At 48.7% G+C, this 24,694-nt stretch overlaps 1 protein-coding gene across 2 annotated transcripts in view; it reads right to left on the bottom strand.

Annotated features, from left to right (window-relative positions):
• Positions 1–425: 425 nt before the first annotated feature.
• LOC140420985 (transmembrane protein 33-like) overlaps positions 426–24,694 on the bottom strand; it is a 198,219-nt gene continuing 173,950 nt past the window's right edge. For both annotated transcript variants that reach the window (XM_072505215.1, XM_072505216.1), the window contains one exon: positions 426–2,361. In XM_072505215.1, coding sequence (XP_072361316.1) covers positions 2,235–2,361 — 127 coding nt within the window. In that variant the 3' untranslated portion in view covers positions 426–2,234. The remainder of the gene's footprint in view (positions 2,362–24,694) is intronic.

Genomic DNA, 24,694 nt, shown 5'->3' with positions numbered 1-24,694 from the left:
GACCTACTTAATCACGGGGCAGGCTGTAAGTCAGTCTCCCAGCGGTGGGAAAACCTCCTGCAATCAAGTCGGAGATGGGAACGAGCCCATGGGGGAAAATCACTCACTCATGGTGGGATGTCAATTAGGTTTAATTGAGCCAGTTGACACCAATTGTCCCTGAGCCCACCAGAATTTATTGCTGGCTCAGAAATTAAATGCAAATGGCAAGGCTTTAGTCTGCCTTCCAAAGATCACCGAGAAAACCCTCTTGGCTTTGCCTGTAGCATTCTGGGGAGTTGGTGAGAGAGTGACATCCCTCTTTCAAAGGCATTTAGTGCCTGATCAAGGGTAATGGGTTTCGTACTGATAACCATCTTCCTGTCTTTGCTTCCGACCTCCCCAGCCCCTTTTCCCCCCCAACCCCTTCCCCACCCTCCCTTGAGTCTAGGGATTTAACGATGATCCTTAGAGAAAACCGTTGGGACACTACCAACAGCAGCCACCACTCCCAGTGGTGCTGCCAGCAATGGGGAGTGCTGGTCTCTGACTGGCCAACAGCTCTCGCCAGGTGGCATTCCACCCATGGGGCCTGAAATCGCAGAAAGACCCATGCTGGCCAGTTAAGCTGCTCAGGTCTCCCCTTTAAAAACACCATGGAGTGGTTCGAGTTGTTTATATGAAATTCCGCCCTGTGTTTCCAATATCCAGTGCATGTTTATATACAAGATTAAAAAAAAATTAGAACCAGTGTTTTGCTGTCTGCTGAAATCATGGAATCTTCTTCACTTTCAGCCGGTAACCATGGAGTAGCGACAGTCCTGTTGACAAATAAAAACAAAAAATGCTACAAACACTGAGCAGGTCAGGCCGCATCTGAGGCAACTCCACAAATTCTACCTGCCTTGCTGTGTGTTTCTAGCATTTTCTGCTTTTATTCCAGCATCCACAGCATTTTGCTTGTGTTTGAGTAATTGATTGGTTTGACAGTAATTGCTGTAAGTGCTAGTTTAAACCAGCTGCATGCACTGTTCTACGGTGCACATCAGTAGGAAGCTGCTCTATCTGGATTAATTTAATTTATTGATGAAAGCTGTTGCGTCCAAGGAACATTTGAATTGAAAGTTAAAGGTGGTGGCTGTTTATTTAAGGCAGATGGACAAACATGCTTCACCGCATTAGAATATTTGTCACTATATCACCTACTTCTTTAACCTGGCAAGTGAGAAGTGATGCTCCTAGTGGGCAGGATTTTCCACACGCCCAGAGTGTGTTTCGTGGTGGCAGATGCGGGCCACCATTGGCTGGCAGCGGCATCTTCTGGTTCTGCCGTTGTCAACGGGGTTTCCCATTGTATGGAAACCTGTTGCAGGGAAACCCGCAGCAGAAGTTTGCAGCCGGTGGGAATGGTTGGAAAATTCTGGCCAGTGTCTTTGGGAGTTACCTGTCGACCTTGATGTTTTTGGGACTGATGTAAAACGGTCAAACCTGGCTTGCAAAATCTTCATTGGAGGGGTATTACAAAGTGCAGGGGATGCCATCTTAATTAGATTTATTAACATTTTTAAACAAAAGCTTCAAATTGTCAGTCCCTGAGGGCATGCTTTGAGAAAATGAAAGTAATTTATACCAGTAAATTGGGAGAAGTTGACAAACTATGAAGAGAGGTTGAGTAGCAAATTCAGCTATGTGCATTGTGAAGTAATTATTTAGTTACTTGACCTATATTTCGGAAATATCTACACCTTTATGTCAAAACATGCAACTTTTACTGAAGATTTACACTGATACAGCCTTAAATTTGCATTGTTATGTCACGCATCTATTTCTTTACTATAAACTATTTCCTTGTACTTTTTCAACAATGATCACTTTACACATGGAGGGCAGGTGTTAAATAGTTCTCATATTAGTTTTAGACTTACGCATGTATCAATGTTGATTTTCCATTCGCTTACACTCCATGCAGACAGTCTTCGTACCAAATTATCTGTCCACGTTCATCTCATATTCATTCGTTCACCTCTCATCAATTGGATATAAAAGTACTTTTGTGATGGAAAGCGCAGCCATATTGAAATGGAATATGCAGCTGACACAGATTAGACATGTACCAAAATAGGTTTGACATCATTCCATAAAAGAGGACAAAAAGTGACATATTCAGCATAAACTATCGGAATGTTCTACAGACTTCTAAATTGTAACAAATTCCACCATTTGCAAATTATCTGTGCGAAGGAGAATCTTGAATTCTACGACCCTGGAGCAAGCTTACAGATGAGCTTAATAGCTTTGTGACATGCACTTCTGATGAAAGTTGGGCAGGAGGGTCTGGCTGACATCTGCTCTATTGCCACTCGAAGTTCGTAAAACAATGTCCTGTTAATAAAGAGTAGAAAGCCAGTTAACTTCTTCAAATCACAACACGTTACATATTTGCTGTGAAAGACAATGTATTCAGAGCATGGTAATAAATCAAGAGCCTGCCCATTTTATACTGAGTGGTTCTCCTGTCTACTCACAAGTCTGTTGAACTGGCTAATGTAGAATGGCACTTGAGTTGTGCTGATTAAATTTATGTAGGAAAATTAAAATATTTAATAAATCACCACACAGCATCCTCTAGGTATATTATTGACCCGTACAGAGATTTATGATCTCACTCATGCAGTCACACTACCAATGATCAAATGTTATAACAGATTTCCATTTATGATAATAACTTCCATTATAAAGTTATTTATCATAAAACAGGACCTGAGGTCATGTGTTGCACATGTATCGGTCGATGGGCAAAATCAAACATTGTATAATACATTGACCCACTTTCCAAGATATTCCATGCTGCAAAGTCTGAAGCACTCTGCTGTCCTTCAAACTTTAACTAGGCGTCTTTGAACAATTATTTTTTTAAAAATATCTTTTTGTTGGTTTTGTATTTGACTTGTAACAACATTGCTGAGTAACGATTTAAATATAACAGAGAACAAAAGATCCAAACAAAACGCACAGTATTAAACATAACAAAAGTGGGGAGGCAAAGTGGTCTGATTATAAATACATGGGAAACATATATACAGATTTGAGACCTGTTAGCATTAGGACCCGAATAATCGGTTATCCCAACCACACTGTTCCACTATTGAATTACGGCCCAATAGTATTAAAATATACCAGGGTCTTGTTTGAGGTCACTCAAGTGCGCCCTCTTGTTGTTGCTGTGACCGCCTCTCCTGGGTTTGTCCCTTTTCGGTGCCCTTTGGTCCCTCTGTCCTGCTTCCCCTGTGCTCTGGGTGGTATCGTTTCCCCTCCATTCTCTGCCAGCACCTCTTATTCTCTTCATCCTTCGTTCTGTTTCGGCCCCGCCTCCAACTCCTCACTGGTTGCTGGTCATCAATAAGTTCTCGAAAGGGTTGGTGAATTGCTTCCATGTATTACGGAAGCTCTCCTCAGATTGTCAAATTCATCTTTTCCAATTTGAGGAATTCCTCTAAGTTGGACAGCAATTGCCGTCCCCTAATTCCCCGCAGTTAGGAGTCTGTTCAGTAGGGAGTGTCCTGAAAGCTGGGGGATCATTGCTGTCTGCTTGCAAAGGAAGTTCCTTAGTTGCATATATCGCAACTCGTTCCCTTTTGGGAGCTGTAGCTTGTCCGTCAGTTACCCCAGGGTCACTATCCTACTGTCTATGTATAGGCCCCCTACCATCAGTGCCACCTAGTCCTGTCTCCACCTTTTAAAGGAGGTGTCGAATAAAGCCGGGGTAAATTTATGGTAACAACTTGGAATGTTTCATGTAACAAAGGTAAGAAGTGACGGAGGTGCTGATGGAGGAGTCAAGTGGCTCTATGGCATGATTAGATCTATTTAACACATTAGGTAGTTTGACTCAAGGGGCAAGATTCTCCGACCCCCCGCCGGTTCGGAGAATCGCCGGGGGCTGGCGTGAATCCCGCCCCCGCCGGTTGCCGAATTCTCCGGCACCGGATATTCGGCAGGGGCGGGAATCGCGCCGCGCCGGTTGGCGGGCCCCCCCCGCGATTATCCGGCCCGGATGGGCCGAAGTCCCGCCACTAAAATGCCTGTCCCCCCGGTGTAGATTAAACCACCTACCTTACCGGTGGGACAAGGCGGCGCGGGCGGGCTCCGGGGTCCTTGGGGGGGCGCGGGGCGATCTGGCCCCGGGGGGTGCCCCCACGGTGGCATGGCCCGCGATCGGGGCCCACCGATCCGGGGGCGGGCCTGTGCCGTGGGGGCACTCTTGCCCTTCCGCCTTCGCCACGGTCTCCACCATGGCGGAGGCGGAAGAGACTCCCTCCACTGCGCATGCGCGGGAATGCCGTCAGCGGCCACTAACGCTCCCGCGCATGCGCCGCCTGGAGATGTCATTTCCGCGCCAGCTGGCGGGGCACCAAAGGCCTTTTCCGCCAGCTGGCGGGGCGGAAATTCGTCCGGCGCCGGCCTAGTCCCTTAAGGTTGGGGCTCAGCCCCCAAAGATGCGGAGCATTCCGCACCTTTGGGGCGGCACGATGCCCAACTGATTTGCGCCGTTTTGGGCGCCAGTTGGCGGACATTGCGCCGATACCGGAGAATTTCGCCCAAGGTGACCTTTGTAGCCATCTGGGATGGCCATTTCCAGATTACAAAATGGACACTCACAGAGAATGGAGGGAAATGTGGACAATACTAGACAACAAGCAGGCACAGAGCCTGAATGTATATTTGGGAAGCAGTTACCAGACGGAATCGAAACTCTGGGTCGATTAACATATTGATGGCCCATCTCCGAGGAACAAAGGACTAACACTCAGGTAGTTGATACTGTCGCAGACATCCTGGCGCCAGTACCCCAACCGAAAGACACAAACAAAGCAAGGCCAACGGCCATCTAAGACTCGCCCAGCCATCAGGGCACCCACCCCTTTATTGGCTAAGATCGATAACAATGATCGAGAAGCTGCCCAATTAATTGGGACCAAGTTTAAGGCCCGCCTAAAAGCGCGCGAAGCCCTTCCAAGTATAAGAAGGAACCCCCACGAGAGATTCGCTCTCTTGGATTTGGCTCTCAAGCGGAGAGACGCATCCATCAGCATCACCAGAAGCAAGTAAGTTCAAGGTCAACGCTCGCTACCAGACGGACGACCTTAGCTGTTCTCCTGTATCTCTTCGAACCCAACAGCCTCAGATTCGAACGACGGCCATTGTTCCTCTGGCTAAGTGGGCACCCGAAGTTAAGTATAGGCGTTAGCGTTAGAGATAGTTTAGTTTGTAGTACTGTTGTGCATGAGTAGATGTTACTGTGTGTGTAAATAAATAGTATTGACTTTGAACTAACTAACTGGTGTTGGCTCTTTGATTGGTATTCGTGTTTGGACCTTGTGGCGGTATCGAGAGATATCTGGCGACTCTGAAAGTAAACATAACTAGGATTAAGGAAGGCGACCATATTGACCGCCATGTTTATAGCAAGTAAACAGAGCAACACCACTCAACTTTAATTCTCCTTCTCCATCTGAATGACCAATTTTTGCTGTTGCTATGAAGGAAAAAAAAAGAGGGAGAAACAGCACTGGGTTGTACACACTGTTGGCTGCACGGCAAATTTGTTTCAGGAACTGGTGTTGTGGTAGGAACTATATAGAGATGAAAAATCATTGCAGCAACTTCATGAAAATCACAGGGAGGATAAGTGGGAGATGTCTTTTTTTGTGAAGCTAACATCAGTGTGACATAAATCGTTCAGCGACTTGTGCCAATTCACAATTCATTGTGCATCTCTTCCTTGCCACAGGCTGCTGGCTAATTTGTCCAATAATAATGGCACAAGTCATTCACATGCCGTTATTTTATCAGCAAATCCCCAGCAGTCTCCTCCCCCCACCCCCGCAAAGTGTCAGTTCCATACTTTGCAAAGAGTGAAAGGTGCAGAGTATTCCAATTTGCAATGGTTGGCGTACAAATCCAAAGTTCCTCACATAGTGCATCTCACCTGGTATAAGGATGTGAAGGGAACAAAATTAAAGGGACAATGATCCATTTGAGTACCCTTTATATAAGACAATGAAAGAACAGTACTAGCATGTGGTCAAGAGCAAGGGGCGAAATTCTCCGTTATCGGCGGAAAGTCCGCCGATCGGCGCAAAAAACGGCGCAAATCCCACTTGCGTCACGTCATAAAAATGGGCCGATAGTCTCCGGCCCGAAATGGGCTAGCAGCGACGTGACGGGATCCGCGCTTGCGCAATGGTTCACGCCGTGCAGCGTCATACGCGCTGCACGGCGTGACGGCTCATAAGGCCGCGCAGCTCCCCCCCACCCGACCGGAAAACCCGACCGCAACACCCGACTGGATGGCTAGCCGTCGCTCAGCCCCGAGGTTCGAGTCACGCGATGTGGAGGCGCTCCTGGACGCGGTTGAGCAGAGGAGGGACACCCTGTATCCCGGGCACGGCCGCAGAGTTGCCTCACGCCACAGCCGGCGTCTGTGGAGGGAAGTGGCAGAGGCCGTCACCGCTGTGGCCCTAACACCACGGACAGAGGTTGTGGAGGGGGTCCACAAGAAGGTTCACCACAAGAAGGTGAACAACCTCGTCAGAGCAGGCAGGGTGAGCCTCCCCATATCCCCCCTCCCCCATATCTCCCCTCCCCCATATCTCCCCCTACCCCATATCTCCCCCTACCCCATATCTCCCCCTCCCCCATTTCCCCCCCTCCCCCATTTCCCCCCCTCCCCCATATCTCCCTCTCCCCCATATCTCCCCCTACCCCATATCCCCCCTCCCCCATATCCCCCCTCCCCCATTTCCCCCCCTCCCCCATTTCCCCCCCTCCCCCATTTCCCCCCCTCCCCCATTTCCCCCCCTCCCCCATTTCCCCCCCTCCCCCATACCCCCCCCTCCCCCCCCCCTCCCCATACCCCCCCTCCTCCCCCATACCCCCCCCCCCCCCCCCGGCAGACCTGAGGACCGGGAGGTGGCTGATGCAGAGGTCGGGGCCCCACGAGCAAGTGAGCCACCAACAGCCCGTCCCCATATCCCCCCTCCCCAATATCCCCCTCCCCTGTATCACCTGATCACTGCCTGATGTCTAACCATGCATGCTTCATTGTGTATCGCAGGACCAAAAATCCAGGCACCCATCCCCGCAGATGCACACCGCCCGCAGGATGCCCCTCGCACACCACGGGAGACGGAGAGACCCGCACCCTCCAGCATGCGACGCCCGCAGGATGCCCCTCGCACACCACGGGAGACGGAGAGACCCGCACCCTCCAGCATGCGACGCCCGCAGGATGCCCCTCGCACACCACGGGAGACGGAGAGACCCGGACCCTCCAGCATGCGACGCCCGCAGGATGCCCCTCGGAGACCACGGGAGACGGAGAGACCTGGAGCAACAGGGAGACGACACCTCCGTCACGTGCGGGAGCGACCCCCCAGCGATGAGGGGGGCAGCCACAGGCCCCCGTCACATCCGAGCCAGGACACCACTACCCAGGACACCCCTACCCGGGACAGCACTACCCGGGACAGCACTACCCGGGACAGCACTACCCGGGACAGCACTACCCGGGACAGCACTACCCGGGACAGCACTACCCGGGACAGCACTACCCGGGACAGCACTACCCAGGACACCCCTACCTGGGAAGACGAAATACCGGACAGTGACTCAGAGTGGATGGGTGGAGACGAACCCCCACCTCAAAGTGCCTTGGACTCAGAGTGGGACGAAGAGCACGACACAACGCCACTGCTGTCACCAACACCCTCCACCATCGCAGAAACACTCACCACGGTTGGGCACTTTAGTGATGAGGCGTCTGGTACACTCACTGGTGCGCACAACACAGCCGTCCCGGTACAGCAGGTGGAGGTAGGAGCAGCAGAGGGACCGGGCGGTCGGAGGGCAGCCCAGGCCAAGCGAACATCTGCCGCCCAGATGGATCCCGGGTTCCTGCAGTTACCACACCCACACATAGATCCGATGCAACCACCGACACGGAGACGAGCGAATAGGGTGACGGGTGGCTTGCGGCGGCTGCGGTCGCAGGTGGAGGAGTCCACCCGCGTCCAGGAGCTGGGAGTGGTCCCGGTCATGCGTGCCACCCAGGCTGACACCGCACGGGTGGCGTCCGCGGTGGAGGCAATGGGTGCGACGGTGTCAGACATGGGGAACGGTTTGCGAGGCCTGGGGCCTTCCGTGCAGGCGGCGTCTGTGGCCCAGGAAATGGCTGCCCTCTCACAGGAGGCCATGAGCCAGTGCCAGCGCCAGATGGCAGAGGCGTTCAACGCCACAGCCCAGTCTCAGCAGGCCATGGCCCAGTCTCAGCAGGCCATGGCCCAGTCTCTGCAGGCCATGGCCCAGTCTCTGCAGGCCATGGCCCAGTCTCAGCAGGCCATGGCCCAGTCTCAGCAGGCCATGGCCCAGTCTCAGCAGGCCATGGCCCAGTCTCAGCAGGCCATCGCTGAGGGCATCGGCGCCAGTGGCCATGTGCGAGCCGGCGTCGCACTGTCACAGACAGGGTTTGACAACCCCCTGGGCTCCATGGCTGCAAACCTGCAGACCCCTGTCGATACCAGCACGGGCCTCCAGGACTGGCAGCGCCAGATGTCGGGGACGCGTCGGATGGCCAGTCCGTTCGCATCCCCCACCCATGTAGAGGCCTGGGGGCCATCGGGCACCCCGAGGGAGGAGGAGGTGGTGTGGTCGGTCCCGGCTCCCTCTGTAGGGGAGGTCCCGGTACACCGCGACACCTCGGACCCCCCCCCCCTTCCGTCCCAGGTGCATCGGGTGGGCAACGGGCAGGACAGGATGGCAGCTCGCCATCCCAGTCGCCCAGGCCGCAGCCTGGCCCATCTAGGCCAGGACGCCCCAGGAAACGGCCGCCAAAGGGATCCAGTGTCAGAGGGCAGGAATCACAGGAGTCCACCTCCAGTTCTGCTGTACCATCTGGGGAACCACGTAGACGTAGTCAAAGGGCCCGTAAAGCCAAACAATTAGACACTGAGTAAGTTGGCACGGGTGCAGGGCACAGATGAGTTTTAGGGGCTAGGGCACGTGCATGAACTCCTTTGGTTATTAAAGTCAATGTTACACCTACCGAAGCTGCCTTTGTGCTCTGTCCAAAGTGTGCGGGCGTGTCATGTACGTTGAACGCAAGTGTGTGTGTGACGGGTGGTCTTACCTCAGCCCCAGGTGAGTCTGCCCCCTTCTCCCTGGGCCGCCATCAACATCCCCCGGGCAGAGGACGGGACCGTGCGCTGCAGTGTCACAGCCGCATGCAGGGATGGTCCGGGTGGATGGTGGTACTGTGGCCATGGGTCAGACATAGTCCAACGATGTAGAGCCAGGAGCTCATCGCAGGGCGGGTTGTCATCATCCTCCATGGCCTGCGATAGACACGCGTCCACCCGCAACTGGGTGAGCCCGGCCCGTTGTGCCGCCGGTGGATCGGCAATTGGGGGGGGGGGGGGGGCGTGTGCATGCGGGTGGGGTGTGTGGGGTTGGGGAGGGGGGTGAGGGTGCTGGGTGGGTGGGGGGTGTGGGTGGTCGGCTGTTGCCATGGTGTGCGGTCTGTGGCCATACTACCCGATTCCCACGCCCATCTAGTCAGTGAAGCGGGCGGCTATCAGTCTGTCCCGTGCCCGCTGGGCCAGCCGGTAACGGTGGACAGCCACCCGCCTGTGTCTACCCCGTCTGCCCTGACCATTGCCCCCATCCCCCTCATCTGGGGAGGACTGGGCCTCTTCCTGCTGCTCCTCCACTCCGCCCTCCTCTGCCTGCGGCACATCGCCCCTCTGCTGGGCTATGTTGTGCAGGACGCAGCACACCACAATGATGCGGCCGACCCTATCTGACCGATACTGGAAGGCGCCCCCAGAGAGGTCCAGGCACCTGAAACGCATCTTCAGCACGCCAAAGCACCTCTCGATCACTCCCCTTGTCGCTACATGGGCATCATTGTAGCGGTTCTCCACCTCATTGCGTGGCCTCCGTATAGGCGTCATCAGCCACGATCGCAATGGGTAGCCCCTGTCGCCCAGCAACCAGCCCCTCAGCCGGGGATGGCGTCCCTCGTACATGCCGGGGATGGATGACCGCGACAACACGAATGAGTCGTGTACACTGCCTGGGTGACGGGCGCAGACGTGCAGGCTCATCATGCGGTGGTCGCAGACCACCTGTACGTTCATCGAATAGGTCCCCTTCCTATTAGTGAATACGGCCCTGTTATCTGCAGGTGGCCGCACGGCGACGTGCATCCCATCGATCGCGCCCTGGACCATGGAGAACCCGGCAACGGCAGAGAAGCCCACTGCCTGGGCATCTTGGCTGGCCTGGTCCACGGGGAAGCGGATGTAGCGGTGCGCCATGGCATAAAGGGCATCTGTCACTGCCCGGATGCACCGATGTCTGCGATATGCCGGACAGGACCCCACTCGGTGCCTGGAATGACCCCGTTGCATAAAAGTTCAGGGCCACCGTAACCTTGACGGACACGGGGAGAGGGTGTCCCCCGCCAGTGCCACGCGGTGACAGGTGTGCCAGCAGGTGGCAGATGTGTGCCACGGTTTCCCGGCTCATCCGGAGTCTCCTCCTGCATTCCCGGTCCGTGAAGTCCTGGTATGACTGCCGGGGCCGGTACACACGGGGCGCCCTCGGGTGCCTCCGTTGCCGTGGGGCCGCGACGTCCTCCTCCCCCTCCTCGTCCTGTCGGTCAGGTGTCCCTCCAGCCTGGGCGGCTGCCGCCTGCCCCTCTGCGGCAGCCTGCGCCGCCTCTCTGGCACGCTCCTCCTCCTCCTCCTCATCCAGGGCAACATAGACATGAGTGGCTGCCACCACGGCGGCCAACATCGCTGGATGGTCTGAAAACATGACGGCCTGGTTGGGGGGGGGGGGGGGGGGGGGGGGGGGGAAGAGGGGAACGACGACATGTCATCATTGCCCATATCCCCTCCTCCCCCCAGCCAGGTGGCATGGACCGCATGGGTCCAACTGTTGGAGGCTGGCACCTGGCCAGGTGGACCAACTCATTTGCCCTCCCATCACCCTCCTCGGCACGGACCCCCTCCACAACCTCCACCCCAGCACGGAACCCCCCCCCCCCCAACCCCCAGCCTCCACCCCGGCACGGACCCCCTCCACAACCTCCACCCCAGCACGGATCCCCCCCCCCAACCCCCAACATCCACCCCGGCACGGACCCCCTCCCCAACCTCCACCCCAGCACGGACCCCCCCCCCAACCCCCAACCTCCACCCCAGCACGGACCCCCCCCCAACCCCCAACCTCCACCCCGGCACGGACCCCCTCCACAACCTCCACCCCAGCACGGACCCCCCCCCCAACCCCCAACCTTCACCCCGGCACGGACCCCCTCCACAACCTCCACCCCAGCACGGACCCCCCCAACCCCCAACCTCCACCCCAGCACGGACCCCCCCCCAACCCCCAACCTCCACCCCGACACGGACCCCCTCCCCAACCTCCACCCCAGCACGGACCCCCCCCAACCCCCAACCTCCACCCCGGCACGGACCCCCTCCCCAACCTCCACCCCAGCACGGACCCCCCCAACCCCCAACCTGGCACGGACCCCCCCAACCCCAAACCTCCACCCCGGCACGGACCCCCCCCAACCCCCAACCTCCACCCTGGCACGGACCCCCTCCCGGCACTCCCCCGGAGCCCAGCCTACTCTAACCACCACCCCCCCCCCCCCCCCGCCGGACACACACACACACAAGCCGAGACACACCTCTCCTCACGCAATCAGTCTGCGGCCACGCCATTTCCTGCCCAGAGCCAACCCCCCAGGCCGTCACTCACCTCCTCGCTGGTCGGCGTGAGCCTGGAGCACCGGGTCACGCCGATGAAAAGGAGGTTTGATTCACGTCGACGTGAACGGTCATCACGTCGACGGGACTTCGGCCCATCCGGAAGTGAGAATATCGGCAGGCCGAAAATCGGCTGCCTTGCGCAGACCCGTGACATTCTCCCCGGCAGCGGCGCCATTAACGCCCCGCCGACTTTCTCCCTTCGGAGACTTCGGCGGGGGCGGGATTCACGGCGGCCAACGGCCATTCTCCGACCCGGCGGGGGGTCGGAGAATGACGCCCAAGGTGTCTGCCTGTTCCTCTGGCTCAAGATGATGTACAGTTTGAAGAGACAAGCCAAAAGGAGACACAATATTCTACAGGCAGAATTTAAAAAAAAACTTTCACCAAATTGCATTAATAAAAGTTTCTTATTCTGACACAATGTAGTAAGAATGTTGATGGAAGAGGATATATGGGGCGGGATTCTCACGCCGCCCTGTCGCCGGCACGCGATTCTCCGCAATGCATTGGCGCGGCGCCGGTCGCAGGCCGCAGCAGCGCCGTGCTGGCCCCCTGTAGGGGCCAGAATTAGACGTGGGAGCGGCCCGTTCACGCCGTCGTAAAATGTGACGCCGTTTATGAAGCCGTGGACACTCTGCCGCGGGATTGTAGAATCCGCCCATGGTTCCTCAAACAACAAGTGGTGTAGAGGGACTATGTGGGGGTTAAAGCAGAGAGGAGAGTGTTCCATATGTTCATTTGAAAATTTAATATTAAATTCTTTCACTGCCAATTTAATATGGAATCACAAATCATGCTGATTTTAATGTAGAATTAACCTTATCTATCTCGCCACACAAGTCAGCAGTCTAGCAAAAAAAAAAAAAAAAAAAATCAGCATATGCAATATGAAAAACAAAATTGTTGTAAAAATACAGACACTCATCTGATGTTCAATGCATTTACTTCCATTAATGGATTTATTTTATTACCAGTGCCCCTACTCCCTGCTATATTAATACTCAGAATTTTCAATGACAGCAAACACATTAATGGTGCTTGCATTTAGAATGCAATCAAAGGATTCATTGCCCCATGACAGCTTCAATCAATAAAGCTGTAGATACAAGAAAAGCAGCTTGATGAAAGTACATTTATATTTACAATTTTGAAACTGCCTGTGCATGCATGTAAACATGGTGACTGAGTTTTCAAACTGAGCATGAGAATAAAATCAGAATGTAAAAATAAGAATAAAAGTCACTGAACGAATCTCAGTGATATCTAAATGCGAGAACTTGTGCGACAACAATTAGTTTCATACAACAGAAATTGAAATTGGTCTTTCAATGCAGTAAAACACACATATTCCATTCCCCAACTTTTCCTTGAATACTGTATTTCAATTTACTAAAGTTTCCACCATGCTCTCTTCGGGATTTAAAATATTGCCTAAATTACGCCAAGATCGGGCAGGTTGAAAAGGGAAAGTGCATTATGAATACAACCGTTGAACGTGAAATTAGGATGGCAACATATTGGAATAGTTCCAAGACATTGTTTGAGAACTACCTTCGCCTGGAACGTAGCATCTGAAAGGCAGTGATGCAATTTTGCCATGAACATACTACAATTGATGAGATGCAGTCACCCCATCGTTTCCAGCATTAATAAAAATAACTTTATATTAATAACCACATTTAGTGAATAATAATGCTGGTGAGAGTTCTGTCAGATTTGGAAAGCTGCCAGCGTGCTACCTATAGCAGGAGCTTCTTCCTGCACTGTTACAAACAATCATTTGATTTTTGGAAACCAAAACATTTTCTGGTATAAAATAAATATTATAATTCTATTCATAAGCCTAGCAAGGAAAACATGGGGTAACTCCAGTTTTCAATTTTAACTGTAGAGTTAATGAAAAAACTTTTGTTTAGCCACCAACATATTGACAATGCTAGTGTTTCATTTGTGCATTTTCCTATTTTGGCCTTCAGTGCTAAAAACAATGTTATCTGGTTTCACTTGCCAAGTTGTGAAGGAAGGCTGTTCAGAAGTTCTGCTGGCAGATGACCTCGTGGGGCTTCAGGCATTCTTTGCATATCATCAGCTATCAACTGCACTGATGGGCAATGGTCAGATGCTGTGCAGCTTAAACCAAAGACTTGTCTTAATCCCTGTTCTGTGACATGATTAATGAGATGGAATTCCCATTCTGGGCTTCCTACCAATCAATAGGCAGATGGGCAGCGGTAGATGCAGACACGCAAAGCAACAAGACAGTAGGAGCTGTTGAAGCCCTTGATAATTTCAGCTCAGACAATTGGATTAGAAAGAATTTTTTTGACATTTAATGAAAATTTGATTGCACCCTAGGCTATTGTATAATTCTGATTGGCTGACAAGGTGCATCAGTACACATTACACACAACATTGACTTTGGTTCCATTCGTAGGGACTCAATTCTATTAGCTTTGACAGTCGGGTTCTTACACCTATGTAGTTTTGTACATCATATTTTCTCTTTACTCTGGCTATTGGAAGATGCAATTCATTTGAAATAATTATTAACAGAGACTTGGTATATTGGTACTGAATAAAAATAATGCTTCTGAGTATTAATCCTGCACTGACAAATACATGGATCTTTTATAACCTTTACTCTACTGCAATTCAAAATGGGATCAATTGAGGACAGGGACAGAAACACCCACAATGACTATATCAATAAAACAAAAGGGAACAAGATATTTTAACTATTAGCGGTCACTCATTGCTACCTATCCCAAATATGAACTCAACAGTAACCCAAAGTGATTAATTTTAATATGCTGTGGATAAGAAAGTCACAACTCAAATTTTACAAAGCTGCTCAGTACATTCTTCTGCATTTATATTTTTAAAATAACAATTCCAGTGAATTTATTTGAGAAATTATTAACATTATTATTTGAACTAATACAGTACATGGCGGCTGGTCAGCTCAGTTGGCTAGGCCGACACGTGATACAGAATGACACCAAAGGTGCAGGCTCAATCCCTGTACCGGAGTGATAGTTCATGGAGGCCTACCTCCTCACCTTGCCCTATGCTTGTGGAATGGTCCTCTCAAATTATATATGAACAATTGTCTTTAATGAACAATTAGGTCTTTTGAGGTCTATTACTTGATACAGCTCGTTAGAATGCATATCTTCACCACACTGTGTCAACGCAATGATATTATAATTACGCTGTACTTCCTTGAGGCTTTTCTCTGCCTGGTTGGTGCTCTATAACTACAATGTTGAAAAGGGAAATATTTTTATGAAAAGTTTCTATCTTGGGAGAAGACTAAAGGTGAATTCACATCCAACAACTTGCTCTGAAAACTCTGGTCACAATTCGACAGGTGTGCACCACAGCTGCTGATACAATCCAATCCATAACATTCTCAAATAATCAACAACATTCTAAATGAAACAGCTGTCAGGAAACAGAGGTAGCTGGAAGTAATCTATGTTTGTATTTTTGGATATCAAAAATAAGATATGGCTTTAAGTGAGTTTAATTTTCTGTTTCAGTGTAAGAAAGGGTGAAAACTTTAGTTAGATTTGTGTCAAACAAATGAGCTTGCATTTATGTAGTTTTTGGTTTCAAACTGTGCCTGCATGGTGATTAGCGAGTTTACAACATGAAAACAAACAAGCGTTAAAGAAAGACTAGGCTGTTGCTTAGCAACCAGGGGGCCCTTTAGTTTAGAAATAACTATTGAGTTTAGTTTTGAGCTGGACCCAGTAGCAGTTGTAACAAGGTAGCTGACAGGAAGCAATTTTCAAATTGCCAAAAGAGAAACAGGGCAATAGAGTAAGGGGGAGAAAGCAAGTCCAAGAAGTTAAAGAACCAGTAGTTCCAAAACCAGGGAATGAAAGAGAAGTCCCAGTAAGTCAAAGGGATAAAGGACCTGGAAATTGAATAAGGTATTGTTTCCTGAAGTTAAAGAAAGGGGCAGAGCTAAAGAAAGAGCTGAAAGGTGGAGTCCTGGTGAAGTTGGCTAGCAAGAAGTTAGAAATCTGAGGTAATTATACATTTGGTGATACCTTAATACAGCCTGTGAAACAGTGGTTTCTGTTGGGATGGGGTGACTAGAGTGTACGTGGCAATGCAAGGCTGAGGAATACTGAAAGGAGAGATTGAAATCCTGGAAAAGGATCGATGATGGAGCCATTTTCGAGAAAGCATTGTTTGGTAGAAGATTCTAAGGCATGTCTTTTCGAGAGTAGAGTTTGGAAACATTTGTGTGGATGCCAGAGTTCTAATGAGGCCAGTTGGCTTTCAGTATGAATAGCATCTGGGGGCATTTGAGGAGAAGTGCACAGAAGTTGTATTGTGTGGCATCTGCCACTTGATTTCAGAGAGGGATGTGTCTGACTACAGTTGGTCTGTTGGTTTACAGGGACTGCATGCGTACAGGGAACAATGAGATGTATCCTGTAACTTTTGTTATCCTTAAAAATCTGTGTACATTTGTGAAGTTTTGGGCTGGGTGAAAGAGTATTGTATTATAGTCAATCTTTTCACTTTTAATAAATGTTTTACTCCTTTGTGAAAGGATAATTGGCAGTCCTGTGGCTCAGTTCATCCACGTTTTTAAAGAACAAAATAAAAGTTAGTTTATTGAGCCAGGGTTCCATTCTGGGGCATTCCTGTCCAGTAGTAACATCAGTTGGGATCGTAACACAACCTATAACATTCTAAAGAAAAAAATTCAATACTAAAAGATCCTTTAAAAAACTTCAGGATCCGAATCCGGATCCGCATCTTTGCCAAAATCGAAGTACTTCTTCCCTGGGTCATACCCAATCTGTCTACCATGTTTTATTGAAGTACGTTGATTTGTTTTTGAGATATATTGTGTTTACAAACAGACTAACAGGAGCAAAAATATTACCTCTGCCCAGTTTCAGTGGCGGAGGTAATAAATTACTTCAATTACTGATCAAACATTAACTGTTGTGAACTAGAATTCCACAAATGGAGACAACTCAATTTAATTTAAGAATATATATATTTTTCTTCAAATGGGAACATGCCACCCAACATTTCAAAATGTTGAACTGCTTTGATATTGTAAAGAAGGCAAAAAATATTTCCATTAGTCAATATGTCAGTAACCGGAGGCATTAATTTAAGATCATAATCAAAAGAACAAAGGACAAGGTTGAGAGATTTTTTTTAATGCAGAAAGTTTAATGTCCTATCAGAAAGGATGATGGATTCAGAATCCATAAAACCTTTTAAAGGGAGGTGAACATTCACAAAGAAAACTTTGAAAGGATACAGAAACAGGAGTATGGGAGAAAGTGGATAGTTCTTTCAGACAGCCAACACAGGGACAATGGGCTGAATGGCCTCCTTTTGTGCTGTAAGATTTTGGCCCGGATTGTGCCTTGTTAACAGAGAAACTGCCTGCATCCACCCTCACTATGTCACTGAAATTGACAGCAACTTTGGGAGCCCACACATGTCACAGTCACTCTACATTGCTCCAGACGGTATGCTGTTGTGGATCCCCAGAATGTAATCCCTGAGCAAATCAGTGAAATGACAAAACCTTTCACTTTCACACCTTCAGTCTTCCCAAATTGTTATTCTGTATTAATGGCCTGGTTAACAGCTCATCAAAACAAGTCAATAAAACAAAATTCAATGTCAGGACTCAGTTTAAATGTATAAAGCACAAAAATATCTAAGATATGAAATTCTTTGTTTTAGTTTATGATACACTTTGCAGAACAGGAATACCGATATCTCACCGAAGCAAATGGAAACACCTAGACTAAACGGATATATTAAATCCTAATTCACAGATTTGCTCAATTTATGTGGCAAGTCTTTGTCTGTTCATCCTGGGGTAGTTGTATATTTTAAAGTAGAGGAGGATGTATGCTATTGGGAAGCCTTAAACATGGAGCTTTATTTTCATTGCTCCAGCAAAAAGCTGGCACAAACATAATGGGCTGAATGGCCTTCCAAGTTGTAAACCTCGCCGGTTCTAAGGTCACCTTTTGTCTCATCAATACTGGCTTCTAAGAGCTCCAAATCAAAACAGCCATCCACTTGCTTACTTTTTCTATGCCCAATTCTATATCCTGAGTTTGCCTTTGTGCCATTTTACTGGTACCAGTGTATTCACTTGCAAATGCTAGTCATTAACCATTTTGCTTACATGTGATACAGACGGTCAGATTCCAGGGCTAGTTCTATTCCCGCACGCTTATATGGGTATAATGTTCTGCTCCTGGAAACTAAATTATAAATACAATGAAGCCACATGTGAGATGTCCCCCGCGGGGTCGGAGAATCGCCGGGGGCTGGCGTGAATCGCGCCGCTCCGGTCGGCGGCCCCCCCTCCCGGCGATTCTCCGGCCCGCGATGGGCCGAAGTCCCGCTGCTGGAATGCCTGTCCCGCCGGCGAGAATCCAACTACCTCTCTTACTGGCGGGACTACGCGGCGTGGGCGGGCCGTCCGGGTTCCTGGGGGGGGGGGGTGCGGGGCGATCTGGCCCCGGGGGGGTGGCCCCATGGTGGCCTGTCTGCGATCGGGGCCCACCGATCCGCGGGCGGGCCTGTGCCGTGGGGGCACTCTTTTCCCTCCGCCTCGGCCACAGTCTTCAACCATGGCCGACGCGCAAGTGACACCCCCCCCCCCCCCCCCCCCCCCCCCCCCCCGCCAAAGGCCTTTTCCGCTGGCCGGCAGCGCGCAAACTACTCCAGCGCGGGCTTAGCCCCTCAAGGTGAGGGCTTGGCCCCTAAAGGTGCGGAGAAATCCGCACCTTTGGGGCGGCCTGACGCCGGAGTGGTTCCCGCCACTCCATCCCGTCGGGACCCCCGCCCCGCCGGGTAGGGAAGAATCCCGGCCCCGAAGTCCAAAAGAAAATAAGTAATCACTGAATGTTTGTTGAGGTCACAGGGCACCCTCAGGATATTGTACCTACTCCGACAAAGATAGTTGACCTGTGGGGTCAGTCTAGAACCCAACCTCAACAAGTTATTTTACAATTTTTCCTTCATTTTAAGTTTTGCCATAACGTTAATATTTTACATAAGCATGCCTTGAAGATTTTCAAATTTATACTCTCAGTTACTTTTGTGAATTTTGGTGAAAATAGACCATGGCCAGAATTTCTGAACGGATGGAGGTCCTCTCTGTTATTGTGAGAATGGCGGAGAAGGCCAAAATCCAGAAGTCCTGTTCCTGAACATTGCTCTTTCCATTTGTACTTGGGTGGAAATGGAAAATGGCGCAGGATTTGCACATGCACATTTCATGGAGATACGTCCAGTAATGTCTGATTTTCGTCAGCCAGCAGTGGGAAAAGCACCATGTGCAGATTAGACGTATCAGGAGCAAGTCTAAACTTTTCAGAATCCTTTGGAGAGGTGGGGTATCCTTCGCAAGAGGTAAACTGTGGTTTGTCATTATTTTTTTAATTTAAAATTTTTAAAATTACTTTATCAGAGCCACAAAGCCAGAACTCAGAGTGTGCACAGGGGCAAACCAAAATCCAGCTCCTCGCCCGCTCCAAAAAACAACCCAAATTGAATCCAATTCATGGTCCCCACAGGAGAGACACACCAGATCCAGGCACCACACCCGACCTCATGCTCATCCCAGCCAAAAGGCCGAGAAGCGATTCAGTTTGTGGTTATTAAGAGTGGTTATGATTGTGGGTAAAAATTGCATAAACTCACTTAAACTGTCAAAAGAGTTGTCAAATAGAACTGTTAAATGTGTCATATGGAATTGCCAAAGTGTCAAAAGCAACTGCCAAGCTGTCAAGCCATTTAAAACTGCTCTTTAAATCTTTGAGAAAAATGTGGAGTGTTGAAAAAAAAATTAAAAAAAATTGCTTGCCATTTTACTCTGTTTACTGACACAAGTTTGAAGGCTTACATTACTGGATTAGTGCTGCATGATTGATTGCACAACCTTCCAATACACATCTTGATTGACAGCTGTAAGTCGTTATAGACTTTCTGAAGTGGGACCATGAATTCCAATGTGTTTTCATAAGTGTTCAAACACTCAAATGAAACGTTTGTTATTGTAAGAGATAATGCAGTTGAACATGTAAATGTCGTGAATGGGCTTTTATGTAAATGAGCGTGTTTCTTAAAACAAAGTCTGCAAGAGATGCTTAGGGCAGCATATTATGGGGTGAGTGGGGGTGGGGGGATGAAGAAGGTTTGCCCCTCACAAGCAAAGTTGGCAGAAGCAGTCTCACCAGACATCAGCCGGCGTATTATGAGGGTGAGCTCGGGGGTGGGCGAGAAGGTGGTGGGTTGGTAGACGCTTCATTTTAAGAGTCCCCTGCAAAATCAGGCTTGGTGGGACATGTAAAATCCAGCCCGTAGAACTTTAGTCTCACCATTGGTTCTGAGATCTGCCCATGGTGGATATCTGGTAAGTTGATATACTGGGTGTAAGGGCAAAGGGTGGTGGATGGGGGAAAGTGGGTTGGCTTGAGTTGGCACTATTAGCCTAGAGGCTATAAAAGCTCATGTAGGGTGGTAAAGGGATATATGCCAGCATAGATGCTGTAAAGGGCCATGGGGGTTGGGTAGAGGGACATAGATGTTATTGAAGGCCACAAAGCAGCCCACTAACTCTCAGCTCCTACAACATTTACCATGTCCATCCATGCCAGGGTTAATGGGGCATCAGTTGGCTTGGAGGGTATAAGGTGGCATGGATTGGCATGTCTGGGTCATGGAAGTGAGTGTGGGGTGAGGCTGTTTTACATTTTATTTTTAAAAACCTTGACACAGCACTGAGGTCGGTCTTCTTCCCAACCTGCCTCCACACCCGGCATCCTCTGCACTCGTTCCAGGGTTGCCCTCCATGACTTTTCAACTGTCTCCCGGACCAAACGTTCGACTGACCGGGACACTTTCTCCCAGGTTGCTTTTATGGAAACAGGAATAGTCATGACTCCTGACCCAGGAGGGATAACTCGGGTCCTAGTGTCAAAACAATTCTGTGCTGTGGTCTCATAAAGCCAGGCCCTAGAAATTACCTTGTACAAACCCATCAGGTCATCCAGTCTCCTTAAGCCAAACAAGTCTCAGTTTTAAAGTCTATTATTCATTTCATTTGTGGTAGAACCAGGTTGGATTCAGCATGATCATATTGGTCTCTTCAACCACATCAGGCACTCCCTTGGAGACAACACGGGGCACACGGTGGCACAATGGTTAGCATTGCTGCCTCACAGCTCCAGGGTCCCGGATTCAATTCTAGCCTCGAGTGACTGTGTGTGTGGTGTTTGCACTTTCTCCCTGTGTCTTTGCGTGTTTCCTCCAGTTTTCTCCCACAGTGCAAAGATGTGCAGGTTAGGTGGGGTTACTGGGTTACGGGGATAGGGTGGAGGTGTGAGCTCTTTCCAAGGGCCGATGCAGACTCGATGGGCCGAATGGCCTCCTTCTGCATTGTCTATTCGATATTTAAAAAGTCTAAAAAAAGATGACTAAGCTTCATAAGACCATCATCGTCTCCTGTTCATGTCAAATTAGTGATTACCACAAAACTCATCAGCAATTGAAGTCTGAAGGTGTTTTGACATGAATAGATAATGCACGACTGTTGGCAGGGAAGAGTGTTTAGAAAAGCTGTAACAATTTTTGGCTTGCATCTTTCTTTCGATAAAGGTGGTATGATTTATATGTCCAGTGCTGGCATGCAAACAGCTCTCCATTTTGACTGGATCCATTTTCGATTTTGAATTTTAAAGTCCCTTCAAGTGACTAATAATTTGGACCACATAACTCTGTTGCAACATATGCGGTAAAATTATTCTTGCACCCAAATAGGTAAATTGGGACATCTCACTTCTCACTGTTGCTGCACAATACAATAACTATTAAATCATCTTTGTTGCAACATTTTTACAGAAGCATCTATCATTTCATTTGTTATTCTGTGACAGTTTCCCACAGGCAACACTTGCAAAATGTGTGATCTGCTCCCAGGATGAGTTTACACAATGAGATGTCAGTCCAACATGACTAACTTTACCAAGGGGAAATCCTGTGCATAAATTCAAACAATTGACCATGTTCATGAGGCACTATTTGTTATCATTGATAGCAAATTGGCCAGAGTTTGATCTGGCCTTTTCACCTATTCACCTCATATTATAGAGTTCCTTTGCTTAACTTTTGCCATCTATTTTTCAATAATGATTGGCTTAATATCAGGTACTGTACTGCAATTACCCTGGTTTAACCAAAGTACTTCACTTTTACATGTATTACAACAGGTTCATACAGTTGCTTTCCATTTGCTCTCACAGTGGGCAATGGATGGCATATATCGGAGATAATATCTCCTGTTCACTGTCATGCATGTAATCCATCTGCTGCTTTTGGATATTCAATGACTCACTATTGACCAACTGCTTCTTGGCACTAACTGACGGTACTTAAAAAAAAGCAATGTCCTGGATGCTTAAAGAACTTAAACTGCACGTGGAACTTTACTATTTACTGTGTGACCGTATGAAGTTCACAGGTGTCCCAGATGGATCTCAGTTTGTTGCTGTGAATGTATGGAGTTCGCAGGTGTGTCAGTTATTTTTTCTCAAGCTCTGCTATTGCAGTTCAGTTGCTGCAGTCAATACCCAAAGTGCTCTATCTTTCAGCGAAACTGCAATTGTAATTATTCATTACTATACAACTACTGTGCCGTCTACGTGGCAAGTCAAACCATGGTATTATCTACTACACGATACAGGTTGCCCTAATAATGCCAGACTCATAGGCCTACAGGTACATCATGGCATCACCCTCACAACATCCTGAAAGCTTTTGGCAGTGTTTTGTCACAATATGTTTCTAAACGAGTTATCAAATGCATTCACACAAAAGCTAACTTCACAGATTTCCAGATTCCTTTCAAATCACAATCAATTCAGGGATTTCCAGGGTCCTGTCCACTCTTCCATTTTGCTCCCTTTCGGTATATATAGGTTTCCTCCTATTCCTACATTCAAAAAAGGTTTATTCTATCAATTTATTTAAAAAATCACCATTGCAGCTAGCTAATGTGACTACAATGAAAATTTCAAAACATTGTTTCATTATTGTAAGTCTAACCAACAGCAAACTGCTTTTAATTTTGGCGATTCCTTCCTTGGTTTTTATTTTTCATCTATTGACATTCCTGGTTTTACGTTGGCCTCACATGAACTTCCATGCTACCATGAACCAAAACAGTCTCCAATAAGATTGCTTTCCTCTGCTGTACTGATGTTTCTTTTCCTCCTAAACAACTCAATTTTTTCCATCTAAGACACAAATACTATTTACGTATCTGGGGATGTGCTTCTGACACCACTTTCCCACTCCCAGATAAGAACAGTAAAGAAAAGCTAGTCAGCTGATTGGCAATCCCTCTTGACTCAGGTCACCAACCGTTTTCCTGCTATCTCAAACTTTCCTGTATTTGCCTTTGTTTTGACATTGCTTTTCAAAGAATCATAGAATCCCTACAGTGCACAAAGAGGCTATTCAGCCCATCGAGTTTGCACTGACCCTTCCGAAGGAGCACCTTATCTTGGCCAAATTCCCCACCCTATTCCCGTAACCGAACCGAACCGTTGGACACAGGGGCAATTTAGGAGGGCCAATTTACCTAACCTGCACATTTTGGACTATGGGAGGAAACCGGAGCACCAGGAGGAAACCCACGCAGACACGGAGAGAATGCACAAAGCCCACATCGACAGTCACCCGAGGTCGGAATCAAACCTGGGTCCCTGGCACTGTGAGGCAGCAATGCCAACCACTATTCCACCTCCCACTGCTCCACTTACATTTTCATTCTTGTTCCTCCAAAGCTGTAAATTTGCTAACTTGCACTTTACCTTTAACATGGTTTATAATTTTCTTGAAATAAAGATTTGCTGCCACTTTCTGTTCTATAATTTTGCTATGGTGGTGTCCAACATTACAATACATTTTCTCTATTGAAAAGAAACCGCGAGGAGGACCTTGCACTTGCAATATCTACCTCACTATCAAATTTAGAACTTTCCTTTGCTTCATGTAACCTAAATCTTATAGCATTTAGATAAAACCAGTCTTAGCAATGCAATATCCTTTAGCCTCATTGTCACCGTCAGATTTAATTCTGGTTTAATTCCATCAATCTATTGACTGTACGTTTTTATTGAATAAATGAGGCACAGTGAGGCTATGTTTCATCAATGCTACCAAACTGAATGTGCACTGCCAGGATAATGAGCATAACTGAATATGTGCAGCAAATCTTTTCCTTCCTTATCACCGCTAACCCAATGTGGCATCCTTGAGAAAGAAGTGATCAAATACAAGCAAAAGACCTAAGGAGAGCATTGCAACCAGTATTCAGTCAGTTACAATAGAAGATTACAATTAATGTCACTTTTAGTGTCATATTTAATGATGTTTGAAGGCACTATTGGCTTTCTTTGCAAATACTTTAAATCTGCTTTTATAAGGAGTACCGAGTTAGTAAACTAATTTAGAAAAACATGTTTGGCTATAAAGAAATGATACTAGAACGTTGTTGTAGCCAGTTGAAAGAGTATGATAACCTTATCTGATTCAATTTCTGATGATCGGCAATGTAGGAGAGATAGAGGGCGCGGTTCTCCACTCCCGCGCCGGTTGGGAGAATCGCCTGGGCCGCCAAAATTTCCCGCGACGCCGGTCCGACGCCCTCCCGCGATTTTCCCAAGCGTTGGGAATGGCCTGGTCAAGTTTCGCGGGCCGCAGGCCGGAGAATCGCCCGAGACACCCAAAACGGCGATTCTCCGGCACCCCTGCTATTCTCAGGCCCAGATGGGCCGAAGTCCCGACGGCGTGACCCC

Source organism: Scyliorhinus torazame, chromosome 5 (assembly GCF_047496885.1).
Source record: "Scyliorhinus torazame isolate Kashiwa2021f chromosome 5, sScyTor2.1, whole genome shotgun sequence".
Classification (NCBI taxonomy): domain Eukaryota; kingdom Metazoa; phylum Chordata; class Chondrichthyes; order Carcharhiniformes; family Scyliorhinidae; genus Scyliorhinus; species Scyliorhinus torazame.
Note: the sequence above shows the minus strand (reverse complement) of the source record. Positions and strands in the feature narration are given on the sequence as shown.